General features: G+C 40.8%; 1 protein-coding gene and 1 long non-coding RNA gene across 3 annotated transcripts in view; both read left to right on the forward strand.

Moving 5' to 3' along the window:
- Window positions 1-27,030, forward strand: part of LOC146974200 (vacuole membrane protein 1-like) — a 62,280-nt gene that overhangs the window by 25,661 nt on the left and 9,589 nt on the right. For both annotated transcript variants that reach the window (XM_085797314.1, XM_085797315.1), the window contains exons 7-9: window positions 9,394-9,474; window positions 9,877-9,993; window positions 14,063-14,124. In XM_085797314.1, the coding sequence (XP_085653440.1) occupies window positions 9,394-9,474; window positions 9,877-9,993; window positions 14,063-14,124 (260 nt within the window). The remainder of the gene's footprint in view (window positions 1-9,393; window positions 9,475-9,876; window positions 9,994-14,062; window positions 14,125-27,030) is intronic.
- LOC146974201 (uncharacterized) lies at window positions 3,133-4,120 on the forward strand. Its single transcript, XR_015037541.1, has 2 exons — window positions 3,133-3,285; window positions 3,348-4,120. It is a non-coding gene; the product is annotated as an uncharacterized LOC146974201 (long non-coding RNA).

Consider the following 27,030-nt stretch of genomic DNA (forward strand, 5'->3'; position numbering starts at 1 on the left):
ACCGTCCTGACACGGTCTTCCTCCTCAGGAATGCTCCTCTCTCTCCAGCAGCATGGGTCAAACAGTCAGACAGGTCAAGTGCTGTAAAAAAAAAAAAAAAAAACTTCATCCTTAAATGGTTTTGAACTTTATAACAGGATCATTCACTCTTGTATTTACAAATAAACTATATCAGACAGGACCGAGACTGTGAGCAAATACGAGGGTATCCCAGATATCAAGGGATTACTGAGTGATTCAGAGGAATGTTTCTTTTTGTTTACAGTATGCATTTCACTTCTCAGCATGCACACTGGATTAGTACGAGTCCAACCATAGTTTAGAGGAGAATGGATCAGTAATGACATGCAGTCTTTGATAACTCCAAAAGGAAAAAATGCCTCTGGTTATATTACAAAAATCTGCCTATATTAGGCCATGTTTGTGTATGTATTAGAAGTGATATATATGAGTCTCATAAATAGCTGGTTTTCCCACCACTATATTTGTGGATGATGGTGTAATGAGCAGAAAATGTCATTTATTGTGTTTATGTTAAAATGCCACAGTAATCTCTTTTAACAAATTCATAACTAATGCTCAGATTAAAGGTAGAATATGTAATTTACAAGGTGAAAGTAGATTTATGTAGCAATCCAGTAAGCCCCTTTTCATTTAATGCACAGTCGGATAACTTCATTAATTCATGATCTGTTATTTTCCTTGTTACATGCTGCCTCCACATCCTGTTTCATAAAAAACAATGGAAAATTGTTGATAATGAAAGCTATTTATTTTTGAAGGGGAACTACTCACAGGCAGGATTTCACTTGTCTCTGATGTTGGTTTAACTGTCACAGTTTTCTGGAAGTGAGTTATTTCCTCAAAACACAGAAAGTCACTCATCTCATTGATGTTATTTGTTTAAAATTTTAATTAATATCCAAATGTAGTGTCATACTAAATCACGGGGTCTCTGGATTCATGCCGGGACACACAAGGTTGCCTAAAAATACAGAGTAGTTTTGTGTTATCTCACTAGAATTGATTTGTCTTATCCCAGTTCAAGAATGCATTAAAAAATGACTCTAATGTGTTTCACTTCTCAGACACAGTCATACAAGTCAATGCTTAACCAGTCACTTCTTGTTTTCTTTCCTCTCTTCTCTTCCACATCCACCTGTGTAGGAACTGCTGGGCTGAGGCCAAGTCCACATGTACACGGGTATTTTTTTAAAAAGGGGGTTTTCCACCGGTGTCAGTCCACATGAAAAAACTCACTGTCGAGCTCTGTTGAGGGCACGCCAAGTCAGCAGGTGGCGATAGCCTATATAAGCATTACTGTAAAGTCATGTTGGCCAATCAGAAGCCTGAATTAAAATGCCACCTGTCTGCCTTCCACCAACAATGATGTTACAAACCAAAACTTTCTTTTCACAACACTGAAAGTCTCTCAACCATGGACCGACAACAAAGTTTGTGTTTGGACAAAAGGCTAAAACACATAGAAGAAGTTTTGTTTTAGAAAATATGCATGTGCATGTGGACAGGGCTTTATTGTTTTCTCAAAAATGTTAAGACAAATGAATGAATTCATTCATAAGTAGTTTGCATTGCACCAGTTTTTGTGGCTGATGTCAAAGGGGGTGTGACTGGGTCATACACTCACAAAAGTGTTGATCTTTAAATAGGTGGTTTTACACGGTAAAGCATGAGTCAGCAGTTATATATTTGGCCCTGTGGATGTGATGTGTATGTGCATCCTCCGCTTAATTTCATTATAGTCAAGTGACAAACTGAAACAGCCCTCTTGAGACACTAACCCTGAAACAAATTCAAGGACGTCATGAAAAAAAAAATGTAAAAAAAGAAATGTGTTGAGAGGAGTGTGCACTGCTGTTTAACAAGGTCCATGCGGGGATGCAGCACCCTCAAGGTCCAGTGTTTAGTAATGCTGTGGACAGCTGGGTAGGTTGGCACGGGCAACGGCAGCCTTGGCGCTCCGACCACATGTGTGAGAGTGGAGCTCTGACATCACTTACTGATAAAGTGGCGCTTCCCACCGAAACTGTGAGAAAAAGCGCAGAGACAAGTTGAGGAGCAAGACAAGACAAGGAGGAGGTTTTTTTTTTTTTGTCTAAATGATCATCATCATCTCAGCAGCAGCATCGGTTGGAGCACTCCTGTCTGCATCTCTTTTTCCCAAACAAATGAACAGTGCGTTACGCAGGAGGAGCATCGTCTCTCGCATCCACGCAACGGCAGATTAGAAGTGACGCTGGCTGCCTCAGCCTCAGTCTCGCTCCCTCTCTCTCTGATATTGTGTCTTTTTCTGTTCCTATTTTTTTTTAATTCTTCCTCACGCACTCTTTTTCGTCTCCTACTGCGCACTGCTCTCTCTTTCTCTCTTTCTCTCGCTCGCTTGCTCGCTCTTTCTCTGATGATATCTGGCAGCCATGTGTATGTATGTAGTGTAGTGTAATGTGTGTGCTGCTTGTGTGATTGGACAGCATCTGGAGGCAGGTTGCCTGCACCAGCGAGGACCTGCTGCCTGTCTGCTGCCACATACGGAAACATTTTTTTTTCCTCTCGCCATCACTCGGATGTTCTTCTCAGGGTCCCATGCATCTTTCACCCATGGAGATCCCGCAGCCGCAGCTCTCTGATGTTCACGCTTCCATGTTTTACCCCCTTTTCCTTTTTTCACCTTTTTTTTTTAAAGGTGGACACGGAGGCAGTCGTCCGCTGTGGATTTGTGTCTTCAGTTTTTTTTTTTTTTGATTGAAAGCTGAAAATCAATAGTAATAGAACCCCCAAGTGGAAACAGACTCCTTTGGGATTGGATGGGGGAAACTGTTGCTGTCGCTCGGATCATTGTGTTTAGACAGGAAGTGGTTAAACTTTGTCGTCAAGGATGTCAACACACACACACACACATACAAACCCCCCCTTACACACACATAGATAGTTACAGACCCAGAGCTGGATTAAGATGCTGACTGCGACACCCTCCGCTCAAGTCACACAGGTTCGGAGGTGCCAGCAGTTTGACTTAAACCCCGTGGTATTTCTCTTTTCTCTCAGCCGGCACATGCCAACTTCCTGCCACAAGTGCACGTGATGCACAGCAGCAGAGCACTTTGGGTTTTTTTTTTTTTTTTTTTTTTTCTATTCTCATTCATTCAACAGAGCTATTCAAGAATAATGAAGTCATGCCTTTTCTAACGGCTCCAGACGCTGATGTCATGAACATCGACTTTTTTTTTCCCCTCTTAAATCTTTAGCTCAGTACGCGAGCACACACTCGTTGCTGCGTTGCCGGCCGGGTGAGAGAGGAGAGGAGAGGAGAGGAGAGGAGAGGAGAGGAGAGGAGAGGAGGAATCCTCAGTGTTGACACAGACCGTCTCGTCTTGTTCTCGCAGCATCCTGCATGGTGCTGGTGGATCAAGTCCATGGCTTGCTGCTTGCTGCTGCTGCTGCTGCTTGTAACTTCCGCTTGTAACGGAAAGGGTTAACAGGCTGTGAATTCTTGATTGCCAACTCCCAGGATCATATCTCCTGTAACTCAAATCAGGGCCATCTGCTGCGCTGGGCGTATGCCTGCCTTCCCCCCTGGCCTACTGCACTCAAAGGCTCTCTGTGCTGTGGTTTGCCCGGCCCCATCACGTGACTTCTCTGAAAGTGCCCCCTCCCTCCTCCTCCCTCTTTATTTCCAGTAAACTGTTTGAAAGGAGGGGGGTGAGTCAGAGTAAAACCAGCTTCCCTTTAACCACAGCTTGTTAAAGAATTTGTCAACGTGGACTCAGGGGTGCATTTTTTTTTTTTGTCTGTGTGTATGTGTGTGTGTTTTTTTGTATGTATGTGTGTGTGTCCAGATAGATTGAATGCGTAGCTCCTCTTTTTTCTTTTTTTCTTTTTCTTTCTTGAAAGGGGACTGTAGCTTTGATTGCGTCAGGACTCCTTAATCACTCCACTTCTTGTGCCAGAGAGAGCAGGCGCAGGCGCGGGCTTGTCAGAAGTTAATGAGATGAACTTTAGCCGTCTTCGTGTCGGGGGGCTCATGGCCGCTCCGGAGATGTGTGTCGACTCTTCTGTGTGAAAGACTTTCATTGAGAAAAAAAAAAAAAGAAAACAGAGAGAGGAGAGAAAAAATGTGCGTGGGTGTTGACTTGTGTATAGGCTATGCATAGATTTTTCCTTGTCTGACACTTTTTTCCACATGGAGCAGGGTGCCTTGTCGCAGCCTACTTTTTTTTTTTTTTGTCTATGTTCAAAACTCTGTGCTCCATCAGTTCCTATCAAAGCCTTAATGAAAACAAATTCACCAATGAGAAGTCGACACTAAAAACACTGAGAAACTTGTCATCAAGAATGAAAGAAAATGGATATCACATTGTACAACACTGCAAAAACAAAGAAAAGGCTTCTTCTCCATTACATTGTTTCAAAAGCCTCATCCTGATTACATTTAGTATATCAGCATATGCTACGATGAAGTTAATGGGACTGCAAAAATAAAGACACTGCTATTGCCCCTGAGGCTGCTGTAACAGGTTCAAAAAACTGTCTTCTGTGGGGTTTTTCCCTGTGGATTTTTCTAATAACTGTCATCACCTGGCAGCAGTAAACCACAGATATTTAGACGATATGTTAAATGTGGAGCTCACTCTGTTCCATCCACACAAAATTCAATACAGGACATTATCCTGCACTTACTGTATATAGACTATATAGTATAAGTAGATGGCAATTTAATCCTGTTTACAATTCGTCATCGATTTAACAGCCTGTTGATTGTCGTTCATTACAGTCGTATGAACTGTGATTCAATCAAAAAGATGTGTACTGTAGCCTACGTAATATCTTTTGTAATGATGCTCGGATCAATGTGTCATTTCATATCAAAAGCTCCGACACAAAAGTAGTATGCGTGCTCGTGAAACCATGGCGAGGCGATGCTGCAAAGATCAGAGATATAACCGGTAAAATGTGGTTTCGGAGGAACTCTTCTGATTTGCTTATTCAAATGAGGTATTGGGTAACCTGACTATCATAAATGGGTGGAGGAGGAGGAGGAGGTGGAGGGTGGAGGGGGGTGGTGGGTGTTAAATAACAGATCAAATGTTGGCTTCACGTGGGGTGAGTGTGTGCGGCAGAGTGCTGAGTAAAGCATCTGTGCCGAAACAGCCAAAACCTGGATCCAAAACCCCCACCCCCACCTCCCCCCGTGGTTTTAATGACACTGCACCCTTGACAAGATCTTTTACCAAAATGTAATTGCTGCTACTAAGCCCAGCCCTATAACAGAAGACCAGTGGTGATCGGGGTTGGTTGGGGAGGGGGGGGTGAGGAGGAGGAGGAGGAGGGGGAGAGGTGGGCGTTGGGTTGGGTTGGGTTGGATTGGGTTGGGTTGGGGAGAGGAGGCAAGGCAAGGCAAGGCAAGGCAGCCGTTTGGCAAGCTGCCTGGCAAAGATGGTGATTTTCCATAAGCCGCCAACAACAGAGTCTGGATGTCTGAACCCCAGCCATCCAAGATAGACGCTTCCCCCTGACGAGAGAGAGAGAGAGAGAAAGAGAGAGAGAGAGTCCAAGTACAGAGTTCAACTATAGTAAATCACAGTGTCACAAGTTCACACACACACACACACACACACACCCTACACTCTCCCCTCACCTCCTCTGGGACCCTTTGTTCACACTGCGGTGATATTTTCATGCTCGCTCTCACTGCATGAGCCAAAAAGAAGGAAAAAAAGCAGCTCGACTATTATACAGCAACCTATAATGTAAACAATGCATGTGTCATGATGTCAGAAAATGAATGGGATTCACAGGCACTGATTGGTTCTGCAGGGTTTCAGTCTGTCTGTCTGTCTGTCTATTTTGCTACTACAACAACAACACCAGTGGTTGTCAGGTGTTCGTCCCTCGGCCCAGACACACAGTCCTGTTGCAGCGGTTCAGCTGTAAACCAGCCATACACATTCCTTCCCTCCCTGTCTCCCACCAGCTGAGTAACTCACACACACACAAACACACACAGACACACACACACACACAGACACACATACACCCCCACACTCTCTCTCACACATGTATGCACACATGGGGACAGGCCAGCATTAAAACTACAAGCTTGTCCAAGGGAGAGAGAAACCTTCATGATTGGACATCAGGGGAGGCAGAAATTCAAATCGTGAACCAATCAGATTCTGTGTCCCTTCGCTCCCCCCACCACCACCTTATTAGGCGACCTCCCATGTCTCTCAAATTTCCTGTCCGCTGGGTTGCACCCCGTAAAGAATGTCATCAGCACTGTACTGGTTTTGTTGACCATATTAGGCATGATCATGTATTGCCAGCCCCCCTACTGCGCCTCTTTTTTTTTTTTTCGAAATTAATATGATGTTCCAGAAACAGAGGCCTCGGTTTTTTGAAAGAAAACATTTTTTCCTTGTATTTTCATCTGAAACTCATTAGTTTTTTCCCTAAATTCTTTCTCAGTTGTTCCTGTATTGTCTTAGATGATAAAAACAGGACATTTTCACATTCAGTAAACATTCATTAAGGATGTTTAAATGTGAATTAATTAAACTCTAATCAGAGTTTCATTCTTAAAAGCAACAGAAACAGAAACAGTATGCCACATTAAAATCTACAGTAAACTGTATAAGACTTGAATTAATGTTCCAAGAAAGACAAACAATTTTATAAATGTCTTGACTGAACATTCTCAACATAATTGTGTGTCCATATTTGCATGATAGAAAGAGTGTTTTCCCTCATATATGCCTTATATACACCTTTATATACTTAAAAACTGCAGTTGCAGTTATTAATGAATTATTTTAGCATTATAAATATCATAGTCACTAAAATGCAGCAAGTCTGAAGTCTTATCTGAGAGGCACAAAAGAATGGTGTTAACATGAAACATCTATGTAATTTCACAGCGAAAATACAAGCAGCAATATATACATGCATATAATATATACAGAAACAGACACATTTAAATTAAAGCCCTGAAATGTCTAATTTCAACACATCTGTGTAGATTAAGTTAAACATACATTTAAGGCTTTACCCTGCCAAATATTTATTAACATACAAAAGAAACACGGGTTATACAATAGTTTTTGATATAAAACATTACAATTATTAATTATTTACATATTATTTGATATATAAATATGAATATATGGAGAACTTCAGAGTATTTTAAATAGAGACCACAATAATTTCATTAACATTGCAAACAAAATATAGTCTCATAGTTTTTCATGATAATACTATCACAACATAAAGAAAAGCTCAAATCTAGAAATAATAATACAGAATGAATGCCATTTTTGCAGTTTTTGGCTGTTAAATCTAAATTCTCTGCTGCCAAAAGATCTATTTCTTAACATAATAAGGGCCTAGAAACTGGAGAAAAAAAATTACACTCAAGATTTTGGGAATGTAATATCCTCACTTCATGTTATTATTTTAAGAGCCACATTATCAGCTCAGAATCACACAAATTCTATGCAAAAATAAATAAATTAACAGTGATAAACCCGACATACAGACAGACAAAAGCAGGACATTTTATAATTTACCTAAATGTTGGCTCTTCAAAAAGATATGCAAGGTCCTGGATTAGAGGTTTCCTTTGCATTCCCTCTGTGTTCCCAGAAGTAGTTTAAGTAAAAATCCAAACAGATTAAAGCTCCTCTTCCCAGAAAAGGTATATTAGGGGAAAAAAGTGTGTCATTGCTGTGAAAAGAGGCTTTTGTGGAGCTGTCAAGAGGGTTAGGGCAACTCCAGCAGAAAAAGTAAGAATTTGTGAGTCACAGGAATGACCAAAGTCTGTTGTCTTGTTCTCACATTCCCAGTGACAATGGACTTTACTATAACTGGCACTGGAGGTGAAGTACAGACATGTTAAAACCAGTTAAGAATTATCCTATACTGCAGATGCATGTTGTTGATAGGTAAAAGTTGCATTTCTTACTGAATATGAGTCAGGTGAATTTGTGGCATCGCTGCCGTGAACTTGGACCGGAGATCTTTATGTGTATGATGACCATGAATTAAGCTCAAAACCTGACTTATCTCAAAACATTTTTCATTCATACATTTAAATAAATACATCTTCCCTCTTGGAAGAAGTCTACTGCTAAATAAATTCATGGTTTTTGTGATAAATGCAAACAGGACAACTTTTCCCCACCAAGACTTCCTCATCACACACAGTTTTCACATTTATTTTTGCAAGATCTTGATGTATCAGAATTAAAACAGTATATAAGTTGTGAAGAGCAGGCTTAAACAGTGTGTGTTAGATATTCTTATCATTAAAAAACCAAGCACCTAAACTTACACAGGTTAAGAAATGCTAATTCGCAAGATTTACCAAAGGAAAATCACTCTGATGCACAAACCTTTAAAATATATGTATTTTGAGTTGTAAACAGTTTGATAAGAGTCTCATTATTTTTGGTTTGTCAGCTGCTGTGTGATTCAGGGACTGGTTCAAACTTTTTTGATGGTACATTAACAAAAGAAGTTGAAAAATCCTCCTGTTGCAGCTGCAGCTCCTTTAAAACTCATTTAGTAACAAGCACAGATATAAAGAAACATGGTTTTTTCCCCCATTTTTCGTTTCATCTTAATGCCACTGTGTTTTTAGAGGTGAAATGGAAAGATTTAATGCAAGCACACAGGCAGTAATCAGAGAATAAGTTGAGCAACCAGCACTCAGAGATGATGGAGAAAACCAAGAAAGCAGAAGTTTGGTTTTTCAGTGTTACTTCCAAATCAAGTTGTTATGCTGGATTTTTTTGACTTATTTTAAAGTGACATTTGAATGGTTTTCAAGTGTTTATTAAAACCCCTTCAAAAACACCATTGCAGCTGGCATACACACATCATCTCACACACCTCTGTGATTTTCCCCCTTCCACAGAAATGCTTAGTAAAACACTGTAAGAACTCTTTGCTTTAATTTTCTCTAAATAAATCTTTAAGTACTCATAATAATTATTTGGAAGCAAACAATTTTACCAGTGAGTCTGAAGTGTATTAGGAATTAGTTGTGAGTAATTAATCAAAAATAAATGTAGATAATTAGTAATCCTTTAAAATACTTTTAAAACAGACAGACACAGTCCTATTGTAAGTTGGTAAAAACATCATGATATGTATCCAATAGAAACTTTGATAACAATAATTAAAATATATAATTTTTATTTAGCAATTTGTTGTGCAGAGAAAAGCATGGTAGAGATGAGTGTTGTGGAGATAAGTGTGTTCATCACAGGGATGGGCAGCATGAGTGTGTGATCAGTATCAGCCAAATACAGTATCACCACATCTCTGGGGAAAATTTAATCACACATTTTTCTCACTTTTTTTTTTTTTTTCTTCCAGGACTTTGCCTCCAGAGCAAAAGTAGCGGTGCAGAAACTCATCCAGAGGGTCGGATTCCTGGGGATTTTAGCCTGTGCTTCTGTGAGTAAAAACATACATTATATCTTTCTATCTTTCTATAAAATATTCTTCACCTCCACTCTGGATTGGACTTTATCAGTCTAAATATTTTCCTCCCATGCCCATTCATCTAATATTGACCCTAATGCATAATACAAAGGAAATGTCAGTTCTGAATTGTTCAGGGTGTGAATTAAAGCATAAATATTTATAGATTAAAAAAAAAAGTGTCAGATATTATCATGGCACGATCTGATATGTGCAATACAGATCTAAAATAAAAGCAGATGAAATACACTTGCAGGGATTTCAATATTGACTTATGTTGTTTCACTGAATTTCACTTTCTCTTCATTATTTGCTTGTTTTCCTCTTATGGATTTACACACTGTCAAGTCTGAATATCTCTACTGTTTTCAACAGATACCCAATCCCCTCTTTGACCTGGCAGGAATAACATGTGGACATTTTCTGGTCCCGTTCTGGACGTTTTTTGGTGCCACGCTTATTGGAAAAGCAGTCATCAAAATGCACATCCAGGTAAGCTGCTGTTAAATTCAGTAAAATCTAAATAAATAACTCCAAACACATTTTTTTACTCAAATATCAATGCAAATACAGCTGATACTTAATATGGTACAGTAGAGTTTGACACCACTGGATATGTAGAAGTTGTCTGTTGTTGTTTTCTGCCCCGTTACATGGTGGAGAATCAGCCAAATGTATTTTTTGTCTAAGATTGAGATTTACATACATCTTTAATGTCGTTCCGAGGCAGAAGTGTGTTAAATAATGAATCACTCTCATGCACGACATCTCTGTACTGTACTCAGCTGCTGGTAGGGAGGCCATTTTGTGTGAAGGCATAGTAGAGGGGAGTCAACCATTTTGTTGAGTGCAGCTGCAGCAACAGCCCCACCACCACCACTACACCACATTGTACAGTAGACTGGTCAGACAGAACTGCAGCAGATTGAGAACTTATGGGGAAAGTAAAAGGGGGATTCATCCTAAAAACGAACCTCCTGAATAAGAAACTGCTGTTAAGAGACTTGGCATCACAAAAAGTTTCTTCTTCTAATCCTGGAAAATCCTCAATTTGAGTCCAGGAATTCGCAGTATGTCTGTGATTACCGTCAGCGTAGGGGTGGGGTGGGGGGTGAGGTGTGGGGGGGGCTCAACTTTCTGTTTTCTAAGCAAAAAGTTGGCGTTTGGTTTGCTCATTGTGACACAAGAGAGGAAGGGTTAAAAAGCTGAGCATTTTTTCCACTCGGCCTCCTCATTCCTTATCATACGCTAAATGCATTGTCCTGAAAGCACAGTAGAAAAAAAAGTGAAGGGGAGTGAGGTGGGGGGCAGTGAGTGAACCTAGGGAGCGCGAGCTAAAGCAGATAAACATTGTCTGTGGGAGGTGATGGAGAAAGACAGAAGGAGAGTGAGTGTGGGGGTTGGTTGGGGGGGGACCAGATTACACCCAGGGGTCCCAGGGGCCCCCACACTGACAGAGGTGTGTCCCTTTCTGTCTCACGGAAAAAAAAAGAAGTAGTGTCTCAGTGTCTTGGTTGAATTTCTTTCAAGCTTTTTTTTTTTTTTTTGTTGCTTCTGATGCAAATGATTGAGTAGTTGCAGAAAACAAGAAGTATGAGTGAAGTGATGAGAAGAAAGCACAGGTGACGTTGTCCCTCATGGGTCCTAGGAGGGAACAAAAGGGGATTTTGAAGCTTGTTGTGCATGTGTGTATTGTGTGTGTGTGTGTGTGTGTGTGTGGGCGTCACACTCGGAGCAGCCTCAATGCTTCAAAGCAGTGTTTTTGATCTGGTTTTGTACTGTACCTGTGCTGCTGTAGGTGTGTTCTCTTCTCACCAAGTCTCCAAGGAGAGGCTTTTTTTTTTTTTTTATTCTACTCTGCTTCCGCCTTTTATGCTCATTAAGCTTCTGAATGTGGAGCTGCTGAATGGTTATAACGTCCGCTGCTTTGCTTTGTGACGCTGCAGGTCACTTGAGGATGATGATGACGGGTGGAAATACACATCTCAAGCCCCTGATGATTTGAGATTGGTGCTTTTTTTTTTTTTTTTTTTTTTTGCTGAGGACAGAGGAGCCACAGAGTGAGGTGTGGCAGCCAGGGGACAGTAGACTTTTCATACGGCAACGGTGAAACAGGATGATGATTGTTATTGTCATTTGCCCTTTGACATAATACTGTATGACTTTGTCCCAGCTGCAAAAAAAAACACAGCTTTAAAAAGTAGGATGCTCTCATCTCCATATTACTGTTAGCTGACTCAATGCACATCATGCTTCTTGATAACAGACGGTCCCTTTTTTCTGTGAACTGCTGCTGCCGTAATTTCTGGTCCATCGTCAATGTGGGTTTTTGTGACACAGCTCTGCTCTCATCAACATTATCAGTAAATTGAAATCAGCGAGTCAAGACCAGATCACCGTCAGTTTACGAGCAGGCACATTGAAGCCACGTTAGTCAGCCTTCCTCCGCCGGCCTCTGTCGCTTAAACCCCTTCCTCCTCCTGTGTGGGATGATAGATCAGTTATCAGTGATGCTGAGTGGGTTATGGGCTCATACATAATCAATATTTAGGTGCTTTGCTGCAGAAATATTTCTCTGAAGTCAAGGTTAAAAGTTGCCATGAGGGTTTTTCTACCTCACAGCATCACTTGATGTTAATTTTGTGTGAGGCACAGAAATAGTACGATAGCAAATGTCAGTCTTTTTTTTTTTTTTTTGCCGTTGCATTCGTTCGATGCCAAATGGTTTTGTTATTTCTGTGACATCGCCAACATTTTGACTACGAGTCCGTCATTCATTCTCTTTAACCCACTGTGTCACCCTGAGGATTAACACCCACCCAAATTAAAACACAACCAAACGGCAACAACACAGATGACCCGTTACATAACCGCTCATTGGACACTGAAACAAAGCACCGATCAAAGGACCCCCGCCACAATTTTAATCAACTTAAAATTGACATTGAGACGTCCTGTTGCAGACTTATCTGCAGTCAAACTGCAGTATATTTAAAAGTGGTGTTATAGGTGTTTATTTGCACTGCAGTCACATTTATTTTGTCCACTGACTCACAGTGTAATTTGTTATATCACTCTTATTTCTATAGTCTAAAAAATTGTATATCTTAATTGTCTTGTGTAGGAAGGAGACTGTTAGTATAATTAAATCAAGTTAAATACACCTGGTTCAAAGTGAAAGTTGCTCAAATCTTTCCAATCAGAGCAGTTTGCAGCTTTCCAACTTGTAAAATGCAATTATATAATACGTATATCAAAAATTCAAAGTATCAGTAGCTTTTCAGGGTTCATCAGTAGCATTTAGCTTTTTGTAAACGCAAACCTGAAAATATTGATGGATATGAGTCAATATGAAATTATAAAAGCTAACTAACTAACTAAATATGAGTTCAACCAGCTGCAGCCCAGTAAATAAAACAGTCCATCCACATTATTTACAATTTATTCTGTACGTGCCCCCAGCACCTAATCGACGATGCTACACATTTACAATGAGTGAAATATTCAAATCTAAGATGACATTTTTATGGCTCCATCATAACACAAAAAGGAATATTCAAGATGTCTTGTGTATCATTTTATACACTTGTCCCTGTAATTGGGGCGGTATATATTTAGTATCTTTGAAAACCTTGGAATCTGGACTAGAATTTAAACTTAGGCCTCTGTGGGTTTGAACAATCCTTTTCTGCAACAACATGAGTTTGTAATGACGGACCCGCCAAACGCTCTGTATGGGTTAAGCCTTTCTAATGGCATGTTGAAGGCAACTTTAGATGTTACTGGGATCAAACCGCACTTTTAGTGGCCAAAACACATGTTTGTTTATGTTAAGAATACAGTAACTTACAAGATCTTGAAAGGGCAAGGAAAGGACTTTTTTTTTTTTTTTGAATTGTCTGGTCATTTTAGTGAGTGCTTACAACAAACTACACAATACAACACAACACAACGCAGGGCCAGCAGTGTGAGCCAGAATGGCTGCCAGTCGCCCGTCGTCGGTGACTAAGCAGGAGTCAGACCAGACAGGAGCCGACATCCAGAACCCCTGTGAAGCAATGACACATCTGCTTTGATTCCTCCACTCCTCTATCCATCCATCCATCCATCCATCCTTTTCTCTCACACACACACATACACGCACACACATAAACAGACACACACACATGCAATTATGATGACAGCCAGTGTGATATGCTGACCTATTGTACTGTGTTGTGTGTCATAGAGCACGTACAGGCCCTTTATTTCTTGCCCTTCAGGACAAAAGGTCTTCGTCTTCGTGGCAGCTTTTTTAGACCAAACCACCTTAGTGGTGGTGGTGATGGTGGTGCAAATCAAAGCATGGGGCATTATGGGAAGGGTGTGTATGTGAGTGTGTGTGTGTGTGTGTGAGTGGGAGTTAGGGAATTACTGATCAAACTGTGATGCACACACACACACACACACACACACACACACACACACACACACACTGCCCTGCTTCTGCACCCCAGCAGTGACCTCATGGTTCAGTAACTGACTCGATGTTTCTCTCTCTGTGTGTTTCTTTGTCATACAGAAACTGTTTGTGATCGTCACCTTCAGCAGGCACATAGTGGAGCAGATGGTCTCCCTCATCGGGTGAGTAAAGCTCAACGGGTGTGTGTGTGTGTGGGTGTGTATATGTATGTGTGTATATGTGTGTGTGTCTGTGTGTAGCTATCACACATGAAAGATTTAAATGATGACTCCTGACGGTTGAGGGGCCTTTTGGGTGGTCACAGGGCATTCAGGTAATTTAATCCCTTTGTGAGACCTCCTTTTCTTTTTTTTATGACTGTGATGAAGGTGACACAGAGTCATTATGGTGGTTTTGGAAAGACGACTTGTTGCTTTTGCCCCCTATACTGTAGCTGGTTGAAACACTTTGTGTGAGACCTAATTGAAACAAAGGTTTTGTGACATTTTGTTCCCCCTTTTGGCTCCTTCCTATCCTTACCCTGCTGTAATATGCTGTAATAGCCAACATGGTGGTGATTAATGGCTTGGATTTTTCCACTGGATGACTATATGGGCATGGACATGTTCTGGCTGCTGCACAGGACAGGATGAACTCTTGTCTTGTCTCTTGTCTATCACAGAAGCCTCCTCTCCTCTGGTTTATTTCTGGATCATGAACGGTCATCAGTCGGGTTTTTACCTCCGTACAGTACCAGATCTCATGTGGGGGGGGCACAGACCCTGTTTCTGGGGGTCTAGAGATTGAACTCTGTGATGCAACTTTTGGTAACACTTTACTTGAATACGTGTTCATAAAACTGTCATAACCATGACATGACACCTGTCATAAGCCCTATTCGCACGGGATTAGTATTACCTGGGGACGTCTGGTGATTTGTAAATTACCCCCCCCCCATGTCTGTGTTTCTTGCGGTGCATTCGCACGGGATAAGTGAAGTCTGTATTTTACTCGAATTTACTGACATTAAGGCTCTGATATGACGTCAAAGCTGTGCACGTCGTAACATCCGCTGCTGTCACATCCATGTGCGAAGCAAATGTAAATAAAATGTCAAAGCAGCAACGTGACTTCGCAACAGTGCAGTTGTTGTCACAATAACGGGCCGTCATGGCATTTGTATTAAAAAGCCGCCTGTCAATATCCTCTGAAATTTCGCTTTTTTTATGGATCTGAGCTGTTTCTTCAAATGGGTCTCCAGTACCGAGACCAGACTGTATTTGCACCTAAAATGGTGTCAAAATTGCCGCTCATAATTTCCACCGCAGCCTCCATGTTTCAACCAGGAAAGAAGTAGAAAAGGGCGCACAATAAAAACAACAAATACCCCCCAATCACTGAGATGCAGGTTCGCACGGGACTAGTATTATCACGTAGTATCACGGGACGTCTGTGTTTGGCGAAATATGGTAGGTAATTTGCGGTGGAATTTTTACTTTACAAATTTACAAACATGGCGCATTCGCACGGGGTCAAGATCACAGACATCCTCCGCAATTATTACAAATTACCAGAGGTCCCCAGGTAATAGGCTACTAATCCTGTGCGAATAGGGCTATAAACATCAATGAATACTTATGACAGTCGTCGTTAACTGTCATTCTGTAAGTTATGTCACTTTTGATGCAAAGTTGACATTGTTTGACATGTCCTTGTTATCACAACTTGACATAAAGACAATATAACCTGTCATAGCAGACCTAATTGCTAAGATTTTTAAATTATGTCAAGTTCTCATAACAAGGACATGTCAAACAATGTCAACTTTGCATCAAAAGTGACATAACTTACAGATTGACAGTTAACAACAACTGTCATAAGTATTCATTGATGTTTATGACAGTGTTATGTCAGTTTTATGAACACGTATTCAAGTTTAAAGTGTTTTGTTGATGAAATGAGGCCTGTCAGGCAGGATGTGCTGCTGTTTATTTGACTGAAACATCTCAGAGGGAGCTGGAGAAATTGAGTGTTGTGAGTTGAGTTTCCGGTCGGAGAGATTCCTCAAAGAAAATTTTATTTGTGTCAGTATTTTTTTTATTTGTCAGCCCGGCTGGAAGCGGTACATAAATAATTACACCAACTTCTTGGTAGACATGAAGCCAGCCAGCCAGCCAGCAGACACTGACAGGGTTTGGAAAGTTTTGAAACTGGTGTGAAGACAAAATGCAAATCACACCTACACACACCTACACATATATAAACAACCTGCAGGATTTTCAAAATAAAAGTGAGATGTAACAGAAGTTCAGAGAGCCTTATTGGGTTGGGTTGTGTGTGTGCGTGGTGATGGGCGTCCCCGTAGCGATGCCAGGGACACGAGCTGGAAACTGCTCTGAACACACCTGCTGGTAGGAGTGCCATTTATTACATACACAAACACATACAGTACACACCCACGGACATATAAACACACACACACACATAGAGAGAGAGATTCACACTCAATGCACGTTTGGTCTCTCTTTCTCTCTCTCACACACACACACACACACACATACACACACTTGATGAAATCAGACGATGAGATTGCATCAGCTCTCTCTTTTTTACCGTGTCGTCTTTTTGTACATTTGTAAAATGAAGTTTGAAAAAATGAATTTATGACCGCTGTAAAATAAAATGCTGCTGCTCTTTTCTCTGCAGATCAGTTTTTATACACATGAATATTCAAGAAACTTTATTAAATGCCACAAATTAGAAATTTAGGTCAATTAAGTTTAGATAAGACAAGCTTTACACAGACTTTAAACTTTAAAAGATTATATACACACATTTATACAGTATAAATATACAGTAGGGTGAATATGGGTAAACTGGGACACTTTCTGAAAATTAACCTTCAACATAATTTTTGATTATGAACCAAATGTCTTAGCCCATCATATGATACCATGATAAACAGCTTAGGATCTCTACTATACTATGTAGAAGAAAAAACAAAGAAACATTAAACACTGGATGGATGACCCTTCACCAAAAACACATTGACCCAAAACCAAAATTTCCTGGCACTATTGGCAAAGTGGGACACTACTGTAGGCAATATATTGGTAAAGTGGGACAGTTGCAACACGTTCCATTTTTATTCAAACACAATAATAGAAACAACCATTAATTTCTGTTTGAAATATTTGTATTAATTTTCTTTCTTTCTTAACTTTGCTTCTCCCTGATCTGCTCTTTGCTGCCATTGGATTCTGAAATAAGATTAGGCGAATCATCATTAGCCTACTCGCTAGCTAGCATAGGCTAGCTAAGCATCACGATCATCATTTTCATTGTAGCTATAGCTTTATTTATGCAATTTAAGTAGCCTATATATCATCTTTTTCTGTGTGTGTGTGTGTGTGTATTTTCTCCAGTGTGTGTATTTTCTCTGTGTGTGTGCTGGGTTGTGAAAGGCCTGCACGCTCTCCCTCTCTCTCATTGCAGTCACTGTTCATTGAGCTGCAGACTGAAGGCGACAGATGATTGGTTATCGACAGGTTTCACTCTGACTCACTCGCGCGCTTCTTCTCTAAAGGAAGTTTCCCCCCATTACAACTCACCAACCGTCGGCTTCCTTCCTCACTGAGGCCTTTCCACCCTCACCTAGGCTATATGACTCTCTCTGTGCCTCAACTCACTCTCACTCTCAATCACACTTCACCTTATGAATGGGTGACAGCCTTTCTGTATTATTAACCCTTTAAGGCGCAGACGAACGCAACCGTGCAGGTGCTTGAAAGCAAATTTTACACCTTAACACCCGCTGCTACGGTTCCTTCCTGCACCTGCTGCTGTCGCCCCCACCCACACACACTGAGCGTGCACAGTTGCATGCACGCGCACACACACACACACACACACACACACACACACACACACACACACACACACACACACACACACACACCAAAGTACACAAACTCAAACATTTGTCCTCTGAACGCCCTTGTGTGCTTCATCAGATCAGTTACACTTAAACCTTCTCACCTCAGCTGCAGGACTTTTCCAAAACTTTATTATCCCCCCCCCACCAACTCACTTTTGAAATGAATCTGAAGAATTGAAGTGAAGCGTTTGAAACCCCGGCCTTTTCTTAGAATCGCAGTGAAAACTTAATTTACTTTTTTCTGTTAAATTTTTCTATTGGATTTGAGTTTACAGAAACAATTTTCAAAGAAATTCTTATTTGTTGCTGCTGCTGCGTTAAGAGACTCCTAAAACAATTACGTAGAGCCAAGTCTGCAAAAAAACTGTTTGATGACTGTTTTCGGAGGGTCTGAGACTAATGACTGATTTGTTGTTCAGTCTCATCCCTTTATAACATCTGTGCTGTTTTTGTGAACTGTTTTTAAGCATGTGCAGCGTTTTCTACAGTATCTGTCCCATCTGTTTTTGCTTCCATGATAAAAATTCACTTTGAACTACATGTTTTTACATGATGGTAAAAATAAAGATGCTAATTGTGTCTTTATTGTGGAATTTTAATATTGAGAGAGACTCTGAGTTTGTTTTCATCTGCCTGCCTCTGGATTAATGTCTGTACACTGAGGGAGAAGTATTTGTCTAACCGTTGGACTTTGGCTGTAGTGATTTCATCCTGACGTGACATAATACAATACGACACAATTCATTTCCTGGTTTCTGCTCGTCAGGTGAGCTGTAGTGGCGCGCGCACACACACATATACACACACACACACAATGCAAAAGTCAATAACCTCACATAGTTGACCCTTACAGAAATTGTTTGTACTGAAAACCATGAAATTTCTAATAATTTGTTACTTCCAAAACACTTTATAATTATCTTGAGGATGTTGTTTTCTGAATTCTTTTCTAATGTTTACAAAGTTATTTATATAATTATTTTATTTTCCATCATTGACTACAGTATGAAGCTGATAATTAGTTAAATTTAATCATTTGGTTTTATTAAATTGAATCATATTTCAGTTCATCTTCCTCCGTGAGTCTGTCTTATCTTTTCTAAGAAAAGATGTTCTTTGTTCAAAACTTAGAAAAGACTGATTTTACCTTGTGAATCCCCCGAATGACTCTGATGTGTGTGTGACCTTTAACTTTTGAAAAAGACCAGAGTTGCAATAGTACAGAAAACATACTTGATAAGAAAATAAGGGGTGTGTGTGTGTCTCTGTGTCTCTGTGTCTCTGTGTCTATGTGTGTGTGTGTGTGTGTGTGTGTGTGTGTGTGTGTGTGTGTGTGTGCGCATTTGAGTAGCACATAGATGACACGATGGAAAGCTGATGAGATCAGATACTTAAACATAGGCTGGATGGATGCTGCAGTGTGTGTGTGTGTGTGTGTGTGTGTGTGTGTGTGTGTGTGTGTGAGTGTCAGTACAGTGCAGCAGTAAAGTCGTATGTTAGATTTGGTTGATATTGATGTTCCTATTTACTCAACAGGGAGTGTCCACATACTGTTTTTTAATGAGTTTCATTGAACAACACTGTGTTTTGCTGCATTTTGAGAATATCTATGTGTCATGTGGAGTTTTGCAGCATGATACGTTCATACTATGTCTGACTCAGTTGATTTTGTAAATGAGTTTATTCCCAAATATGGACCCGTAAAGGAATACTTCTGCAAGTTCTCACAGATTCATCAGCAGCTGAAGAAATCGGGGGGAAACAGTTTTCTATGAATGACAAATGGAAAAGTGTGTTGCTGAACTTGAGTTTCACAGGAGAGGTTTTGGATCTGAGGCTTAAACATCACGAGGCTTTAAAACTGTCAACAGCCATTTTCATCACCTCTGTAAGCAAAAATGAGAAACTCCAGAGTTTTTTTTTTTTTTTTTTTATTAGCTGGAAATAAAATGTAGAGAAGATGCATGGGGACCTTCCTTCTTGAACAACTTGAACTTAAGTGATTTAAAATTTCCATCATGCGTTTATAAGCTTCTGATATTCCTTCAGAGACAAAAAAAAAAAAAAAAACATTCAGTGGAAAAATAAGTTCTGTCCTGACAGTTGTTCATTCAAGTGAAGTGTTCTTCCTTTTTCAGCTGTTTTTAAACTGATGTATGTTTGCTACAAAAACAAACTGTGCGTCAGACGTCTTAAACCTGATGTATTAGCTCTCTGTGTATTCTGCACACATACAGTATCTCACACAGCACATGTGTTTCACTCTTCTACTCTTTTTTTTTTCTCTCCGAGGCATTTAAGGTTAAATCTATAACTCTCTGTCAGCACTTGTAGGATAATAATAAAGATAGTTTTTCTTTGAACCGCCACAAAGTCACAATAAAGCCTCTCTTCAGATCCTTTTGGGATGATAACAAGAAGTGATAGCCAGGTCGAATGGAGCTGTGCGTCTGATCAGACTTGTTAGGTTTCTTACATCCTGTGACTAATGTACAGATGTCTCCTCTTCAAGGCCGGCCGAGTGTGGACAGTCACTGTTGATGTCAGGAGAAAATATTCACTCTGATCAAGGCTTTGATCTCAAGCATATGTCAAGAGATTTCATGCTATTTCTTTTGGTTGTTGTTGTGGAAAAAATAAAAAGACTCATACAGTCTTCCAATCTTTTCAAACAAATAGCATGTGAGTTTTTAGATTTGATGAAAATGAATATCAGACCATATACAATTTTGAAAATGAATATACAGTATATCTATTATGATATTTGTAATATAGATTCAGATTTTAGTTTATTTTTTAAAAATGGGAACAGTACATATTGATGAACACTGTCATGTAAATATGTGGGATTATAGCCAAGTGGCTAATTTCCATCCCCAGTCCCATCGGCAGGTTGATGTTAGACATAAAAACAATGAAGATAAAAGCACAAGAGGCAGGACTTAGGACAATAGAACAATGCATCATCATAACACCTTGACATCTTACACAAACATACAGTATATGACATGAACAACATATTGTATATTAATTGGCCAAAGAAGTTGTAAGGGGACCAAGAGATTACAGAACAATTATAAAGTGCTACAGTGCTAATTAAAGTGCTATGTGCTAAAGTGACGAGTGCAAGATTGAATTTATTCTGATTGCGCAATGCCCCAATAAAGTGCAGGATTGCCTTAAATTGCACTATGCCCATGGCACGCGATTGCACATGCACATATGAAATCACCCACGTTTCTTCTCACTGAACAATTTAACACACTGAGAAAAAACCTAGACATTGATTGCAGACATTTGAGTTTCTGCCTTTTTCCCACAACATGCAGATTTTTCCTCCCTTGGATTTGCTCAGGTTTAATGTGTAAGTGAGGTCAAAAGCCCCTGGAAGCACTTCAGACAGAGGACGGTCAAGCCGGCGCTGCCATGCATGCTCCATATAATTGCAGGGTACCAACCAGATTCATCTTTATCTGTGCCCAACTCTCCCTGTCCTCCTTCCTCTTATCTCAGCTGGAGCTTTTGTCAGCCAGTGAGTGAGGTGGTGATATACAGCAGGAAAAAGCTCAAAATCACCCAGTGGAGCGGGGGAGCTTTTCCTGTGTTTGACTCGCAGTCTGGGCCTCCAGTCTCTCCCCCCCTCTCCCCAACCCTCCCCCTTTGGCCCCGTTTGATCTGCTGTGAGTCGCCGTGTTTTGGCTGAATTGCTCTGATTTGTGCCACTTTTCCAGCCTCTTATTTGTATGTGATGATATGTGAGCAGGAAAAAATAGAAAAATAGAAGTCCCCCCCCCCCTCCCAACCTCCTAATTATGAGAACAGCTGAGGGCCGTTTGTTTGGTGCCTTTGGCGTTGGAAGTGCTGGTGATTTACCGTCTGCAGGGACCCCCATGTGTTTCCTCCGTGTCAGTGGAGGTTGGGTTTAGTTTTCTACAGAAGGGTTTTGGGACAGGAAGAGAGTCAGAGTGAGTGAGTGAGGCAGGTTGATGTTTGGGAGAAAGTGAGAAGACAAAAAAACACTTTTCCCAGTTTCACCTATAGTGTCTCACAGTGGTGTTTTACTGGATTACTCCATTGCACGTCTTCAGGTAGTACAGAACGCAGCTGAGCGTCTTTTAAACCCTCGGATGATCCTTCAATCCTTCGATTTGTACCACATCCATGATGACCCCTGGACAGAATTTAGAAATCAGTTACTCCCAAAATATCTGAGATACATATAGGGCTGGGTCTTCTTGACTAAACATGAAAATCACTTTTGACATGGGTTTCAAAAATTTTAACCCCTTCCTGGCCAATTGTTTTAGCTGCAAAAACACAAAATTTCTATGGGGCTCCATGGCTGGTGACAGTATTTTAGTGATAAAATGAGATATCCAAAATCCCCTCGGTGAAAACTTCTGACTATAATATGTCAACAACAATAAAACAAGAATTTTGAAAGGGGCTTTATCCATTGTTCAGATTTCAGTTCTGGAAATTAGTGCATATTTCATCAGATATTGCTGCCCTCATTTACAAAAATTGGACTTTCATTCTGAAACTCGGGACATCCAGAGTTTACCCAAAGATAGTTTACCTCCTTGCCAAAAATCAGCCCCCAGTGACCTTTCATTTGACCGTGGGGAGTTGGGAAAGTGTGAGAGGTGGACAAAAATGTCCAGGGGTAACAGTAGGGTTTTAACTTAGCTTCACTCCACTGGCTGCTCGTCCATTTTAGAATTCATTTTAAAATCCTTTTATTTGCTTTTAAATCTCTAAATGGTCTTGCCCCATCGTACCTCTCTGAGCTTCCCAAAACTAGGCTGAAGCTCAGAGGGGACAGAGCGTTTTCCTGCACATTACACAGGCCTCCACACTGTCTGATTTTAAAACTCTTCTTAAAACCCACCTCTTTTCTTTGGCTTTTTACGCTACGTAGGTTGTAGATTTTATGTGCACAGATATTTTACCTGGGGTGGACAGTATATTCCTTTCCTATGTCTTACTGTGTTTTTTATCTTTAGTATTTTTTTTTGTTGCTTTTTTAGTATGTTTTATGGTTTTTATTTTACTGTACAGCACTTTGGAAACCTTTGTGTTTATTTAAATTGTGCTTTATAAATAAAATGGATTGGATTGGACTGTTCCACTAATCCATCATCTTGATTGAGTCTGCCACTCCCCATGTCGTGTATTGGCCTTAAAAAACCCCCTTCAGACTAGTCAAGGGATGGATTATTACTGTCAGGGTCTTGAGGGGGGGAAAGCAATTGAGATGCAGAGAGGAAGAGTCGAGACTTGAAAAGAAATTTCCAGTAGTAACTGGTGTGCCGGGGCCATGGCATGGTGGAGGGGGAGGCCGGGGGGAGGCGGGCAGGGGGGCTCTGGCACATCTTCATGAGAATGCATCCATTTCCATGTGAGTCCATCTTTAAGGTGGGAGACCATTACCAGCACAATGGGCTTGCAGATGGCTGTTCCTGCTGCACAAGGCTGCTGGCATTAGAGGATCACAGCAGGTGGGCTTCGCTCAGAGGGGGGGGGGGCTGCTGCAGAGTCACGGGTCAGGACAGGGCAGCCTGGGGGGGGCCGAAGGGGGGGTGGGATGAGGTGCTGACTGGCTCATACTGGAATTTTCCAGATCACAATCGGCATTTACATCTACTGTAAAGTTGCCATTATAACCAGAGAGAGGTTGATGATGTTGTACCTTGACGTGGCGGTGGCGAGTCTGGCCACGACGATGTTGTTTTTGGAGTAATTATAAATCAGTCGGTCGGAGGAGATGCAGTTGAATAGTTGCATTACTTGTTCTCAGACTTTCTAATTACTCTGCATTTAACACTGTTTGATCTGGTTTTTCTCTCTGGCCTTTGTTTCTGTTGCATGATGTGCCAAAGAGATCGCAGAAGAAAATGGATGCAAAGTTGTGTGTGTATGTGTGTGTTTGTGTAGCATAGCAACAATAGCACATAAGGATACCGGTATATGTGGATGATGATGATGATTTTCATTGATTTCTTATGTTTTCCCCTTCTCTGATAGCCTGCAAGTTACCAAACACTCATGTGAACATAAATTCTTCAGTGACTCAACTAAACCTGGGTTAGTTGAGACGTGAAATGAGAACCATGCAAATCAAACTATTCTTGGTATTCACAGAAGTGCAGTTATTTATGTGTATGTGTGCGTGTGTGTGTGTGTGTGTGAAATAACTGAAGTTGAGGAGAAACGTCTGTTACAGCTTGTTTCCACAGAATTTCACCCATCTTAAAACAGATCCCCCTCCTCCTCCCCCCACAGGCTCATATAGAAACTACCAGTAGGTTTGTTTCAACCTAAATGTATAAGGTTGTCTAGGTTCAGGCTGACTGATGCTGTGCTGTAAAGACTGTGAAAGTCACAGAGGGATTTTTTTTTTCTGTGTCACCTCATTTCTTGTGAGTGAGTGAGTGAAGCAGTTTGGGGTGAATGACTTTCTTAATAAAAGTTAAAGTAAGGTAAAGTTAAAGTTGTTCTACCTGTGTTGATGTATCTATCGGGCACTACAGGCAAAAAGTGTTTTCATGCACTGATCAATTTTGAGATTTTGGGCTTTTTTTCTTCCTTAACATGTCTTCTTTCAGAAAAGTCGAAAGAAATGGTAGAAAATCCACATTAAGGTTTTTATTTTACTTCATTTTGTCTCTTTCGTCAGTAGATTTCTCCTATATTCACCAAAAGTCAACACTGTGCTGTGCTTGTTGTCTGACCAATGTCATGTCAGGTATCATTGTAAAGCTCCCTCTCTCCTGAACAATTATGTAGGCTCCAAAAATTATAATTTCCTCTGTATCAGCAACCAATCCAAAAAGTACGATTTACATTACCACCTGTGGAATTTTACAGTACAAATCTTTAAAGGCCGTTTTCTCAAAATGAGTTTTTCCTCAGACTCTCAGCCTGAAATCTCCACTTCAGCAGGTCTTACAGACACCAAACCTTCCAGTTTGATTCCTGTCTATATTCTGAAGGTTTTTACAGAGGGGATTGTTGATATATCATTCACAGCCTGATTTATGCAACATTTTATTCCTAAAAACAGGGCGAAATTAGATTTTTTTTAGGGCTGGTGACAGTATTTTCTCATTTGCAAAGTGATAAAAAGAGATATCAAAAATCCTCCTCTGTAAAAACATTTGACTCTAATATGTCAACAAAGTAAAACAAGAATTTTGAAAGTAGCTTTATCCATTGTTCAGATTACGGTTCTGGAAATGTATGCAAATTAGTGCATATTTCATCAGATATTGCCTCATTTACACATTTAAACATAAAATTTGACAAAACTTTTAATACAAAAAATATTTGTCTTAATGTAAGTGATAAACTTGGGAAGTTTCATGGTGATATCTGTTAGCTGAAATTTTTTACCCTATTCACCTGTAGTGTCTCCCCTTAACAGGCTGTACTGTAACTGCTGCTCGTTCAACCGATGAAAAATCCATAAAGTTTCTCTTTAACCATTTGTACCTCAGTCACATCCCATGCTGCTATAAATAGCCCGTCTTTGGGCCGTGTGAGCAAAGTGTTCCTGTTGTCCCAATCTGCAGGAAGGGAGTATTTCTGATTATATTAGTCACTGGGTGCTCTGGTCACCTGAGACGCACCCTGACAAAGATGGCATTGATCAGTCCTTCCACAGCTCGCCCTGCTCTCCTAACCCGCCCTAACGCAGCCAGACGCCCTCACTTAGGGTATAACGAGACCAAGAGGCGAACAGGGCGAGACAGTGGTGGTGAGGGATGGAGCGGCAGGTCGCAGCCCCGCTCTCCTTTTATACAGCGTCGTTAAGTTTAATGCGAGGCTCTGTGGGACGTCCATTTTCTCATCTCCTCCACTTCCATTCTGATTACTTTGGCCTCCGAGCTCTGACAGAAATACAGAGGCAGTAACAGTGGAGAGACGTTTGACTCGGAGCCAAAAGCTCTTTACCTTCGCCGTTTACAATAATATTCAGTCGCTCAAGAAGACTTATTGTTCAGATTGTGTAGCAAAGGCCTATTTTTGTGGTTAATGGCACACTGAGTCCTTCAGCGGAGGGGCTTCACAAAGATGTGAATGTAACTGTAGCTCTGATGAGTAAGAGTGTGTATGTGTGTGTACAGTACACAAAGAGAGGGAGAGGTCAGATGTGTGTATGTGTGTGTGTGCTCCAGGTCCGGTGTCATATTATGTGCCTCTCAGGCATAGTGTGTGTGTATCGCAGGACTTCCTGCTTTATTCATCCCTGATTCATTTGTTTTGGTCCTTGGTCTCACACTCAGCAGCACATCTCACATACTGCACACTCATCAACTCGATTCCTACACATGCTCAGACCAAAGCTATAAAATTACCAATGTATTTATTCATCACAATGGCAACCGTCATATTGCATGTTGTTTTGGGGGAACAGTTACTCCATTGATTCATTTTTAGAGCCGCTCATTTATCAGGGGAACACAACGTGATGCTCAGCTCTTAATCATCATCGTGGTCCTCTGTAGTGTATTGTTTAGTGGAGCTCATGAACATGGTAATGTGTGCTGTGATACCACCAGTTGTCATGAGCGTGTGTACAGTGTATGTGTGTGTCTGTGCTCCGTGAGAGGACGAGTCATCCCAGACGGAGGCCTGACTCACATGGCAGCCGGGCAGCCATCCGGACCGCTCTCCCCCCGCCACACCTCAGTCAAAACACTCACATTGTGCACCATCAGCCCGATTCAAAACAGTGACAGGTTGCGAGGAGGGAGAGATAGCAAGGAGGGCTGTTCCCGACAAATCCCGCAGTAAATATGCTGCTCGGTGCCCTCGCGCTGTTGAGGAAAAATATGTGTTAGAGCTCATCCTCAACACGAGAGCAACCATGAATCTAAATTATGAGGAGGCCGTCTTTTATTTGTTTTATCCCGGACGGATAAATCATTAGCTTATTATTATTAACTTCAAAGATTTCACCGCAGCGATGATAGCGATTTATTACACAACTCCAGCAGGATCTTAAATCACATTCACACAACAACATCTCTGCTGCTTTACCCAGAGATAAGGTGCCGTTAAGGTTTTTTCGCTGGAATCTTTTACATTTCTGCAGAGTTGTTTCCAGCACGTTGAGACAAACGCTGTTGTTGCATCCTGTCGTGCA

This window comes from Trachurus japonicus, chromosome 14 (assembly GCF_045865225.1).
Source record: "Trachurus japonicus isolate A0001 chromosome 14, Traja_1.0".
In the NCBI taxonomy this organism is placed as follows: domain Eukaryota; kingdom Metazoa; phylum Chordata; class Actinopteri; order Carangiformes; family Carangidae; genus Trachurus; species Trachurus japonicus.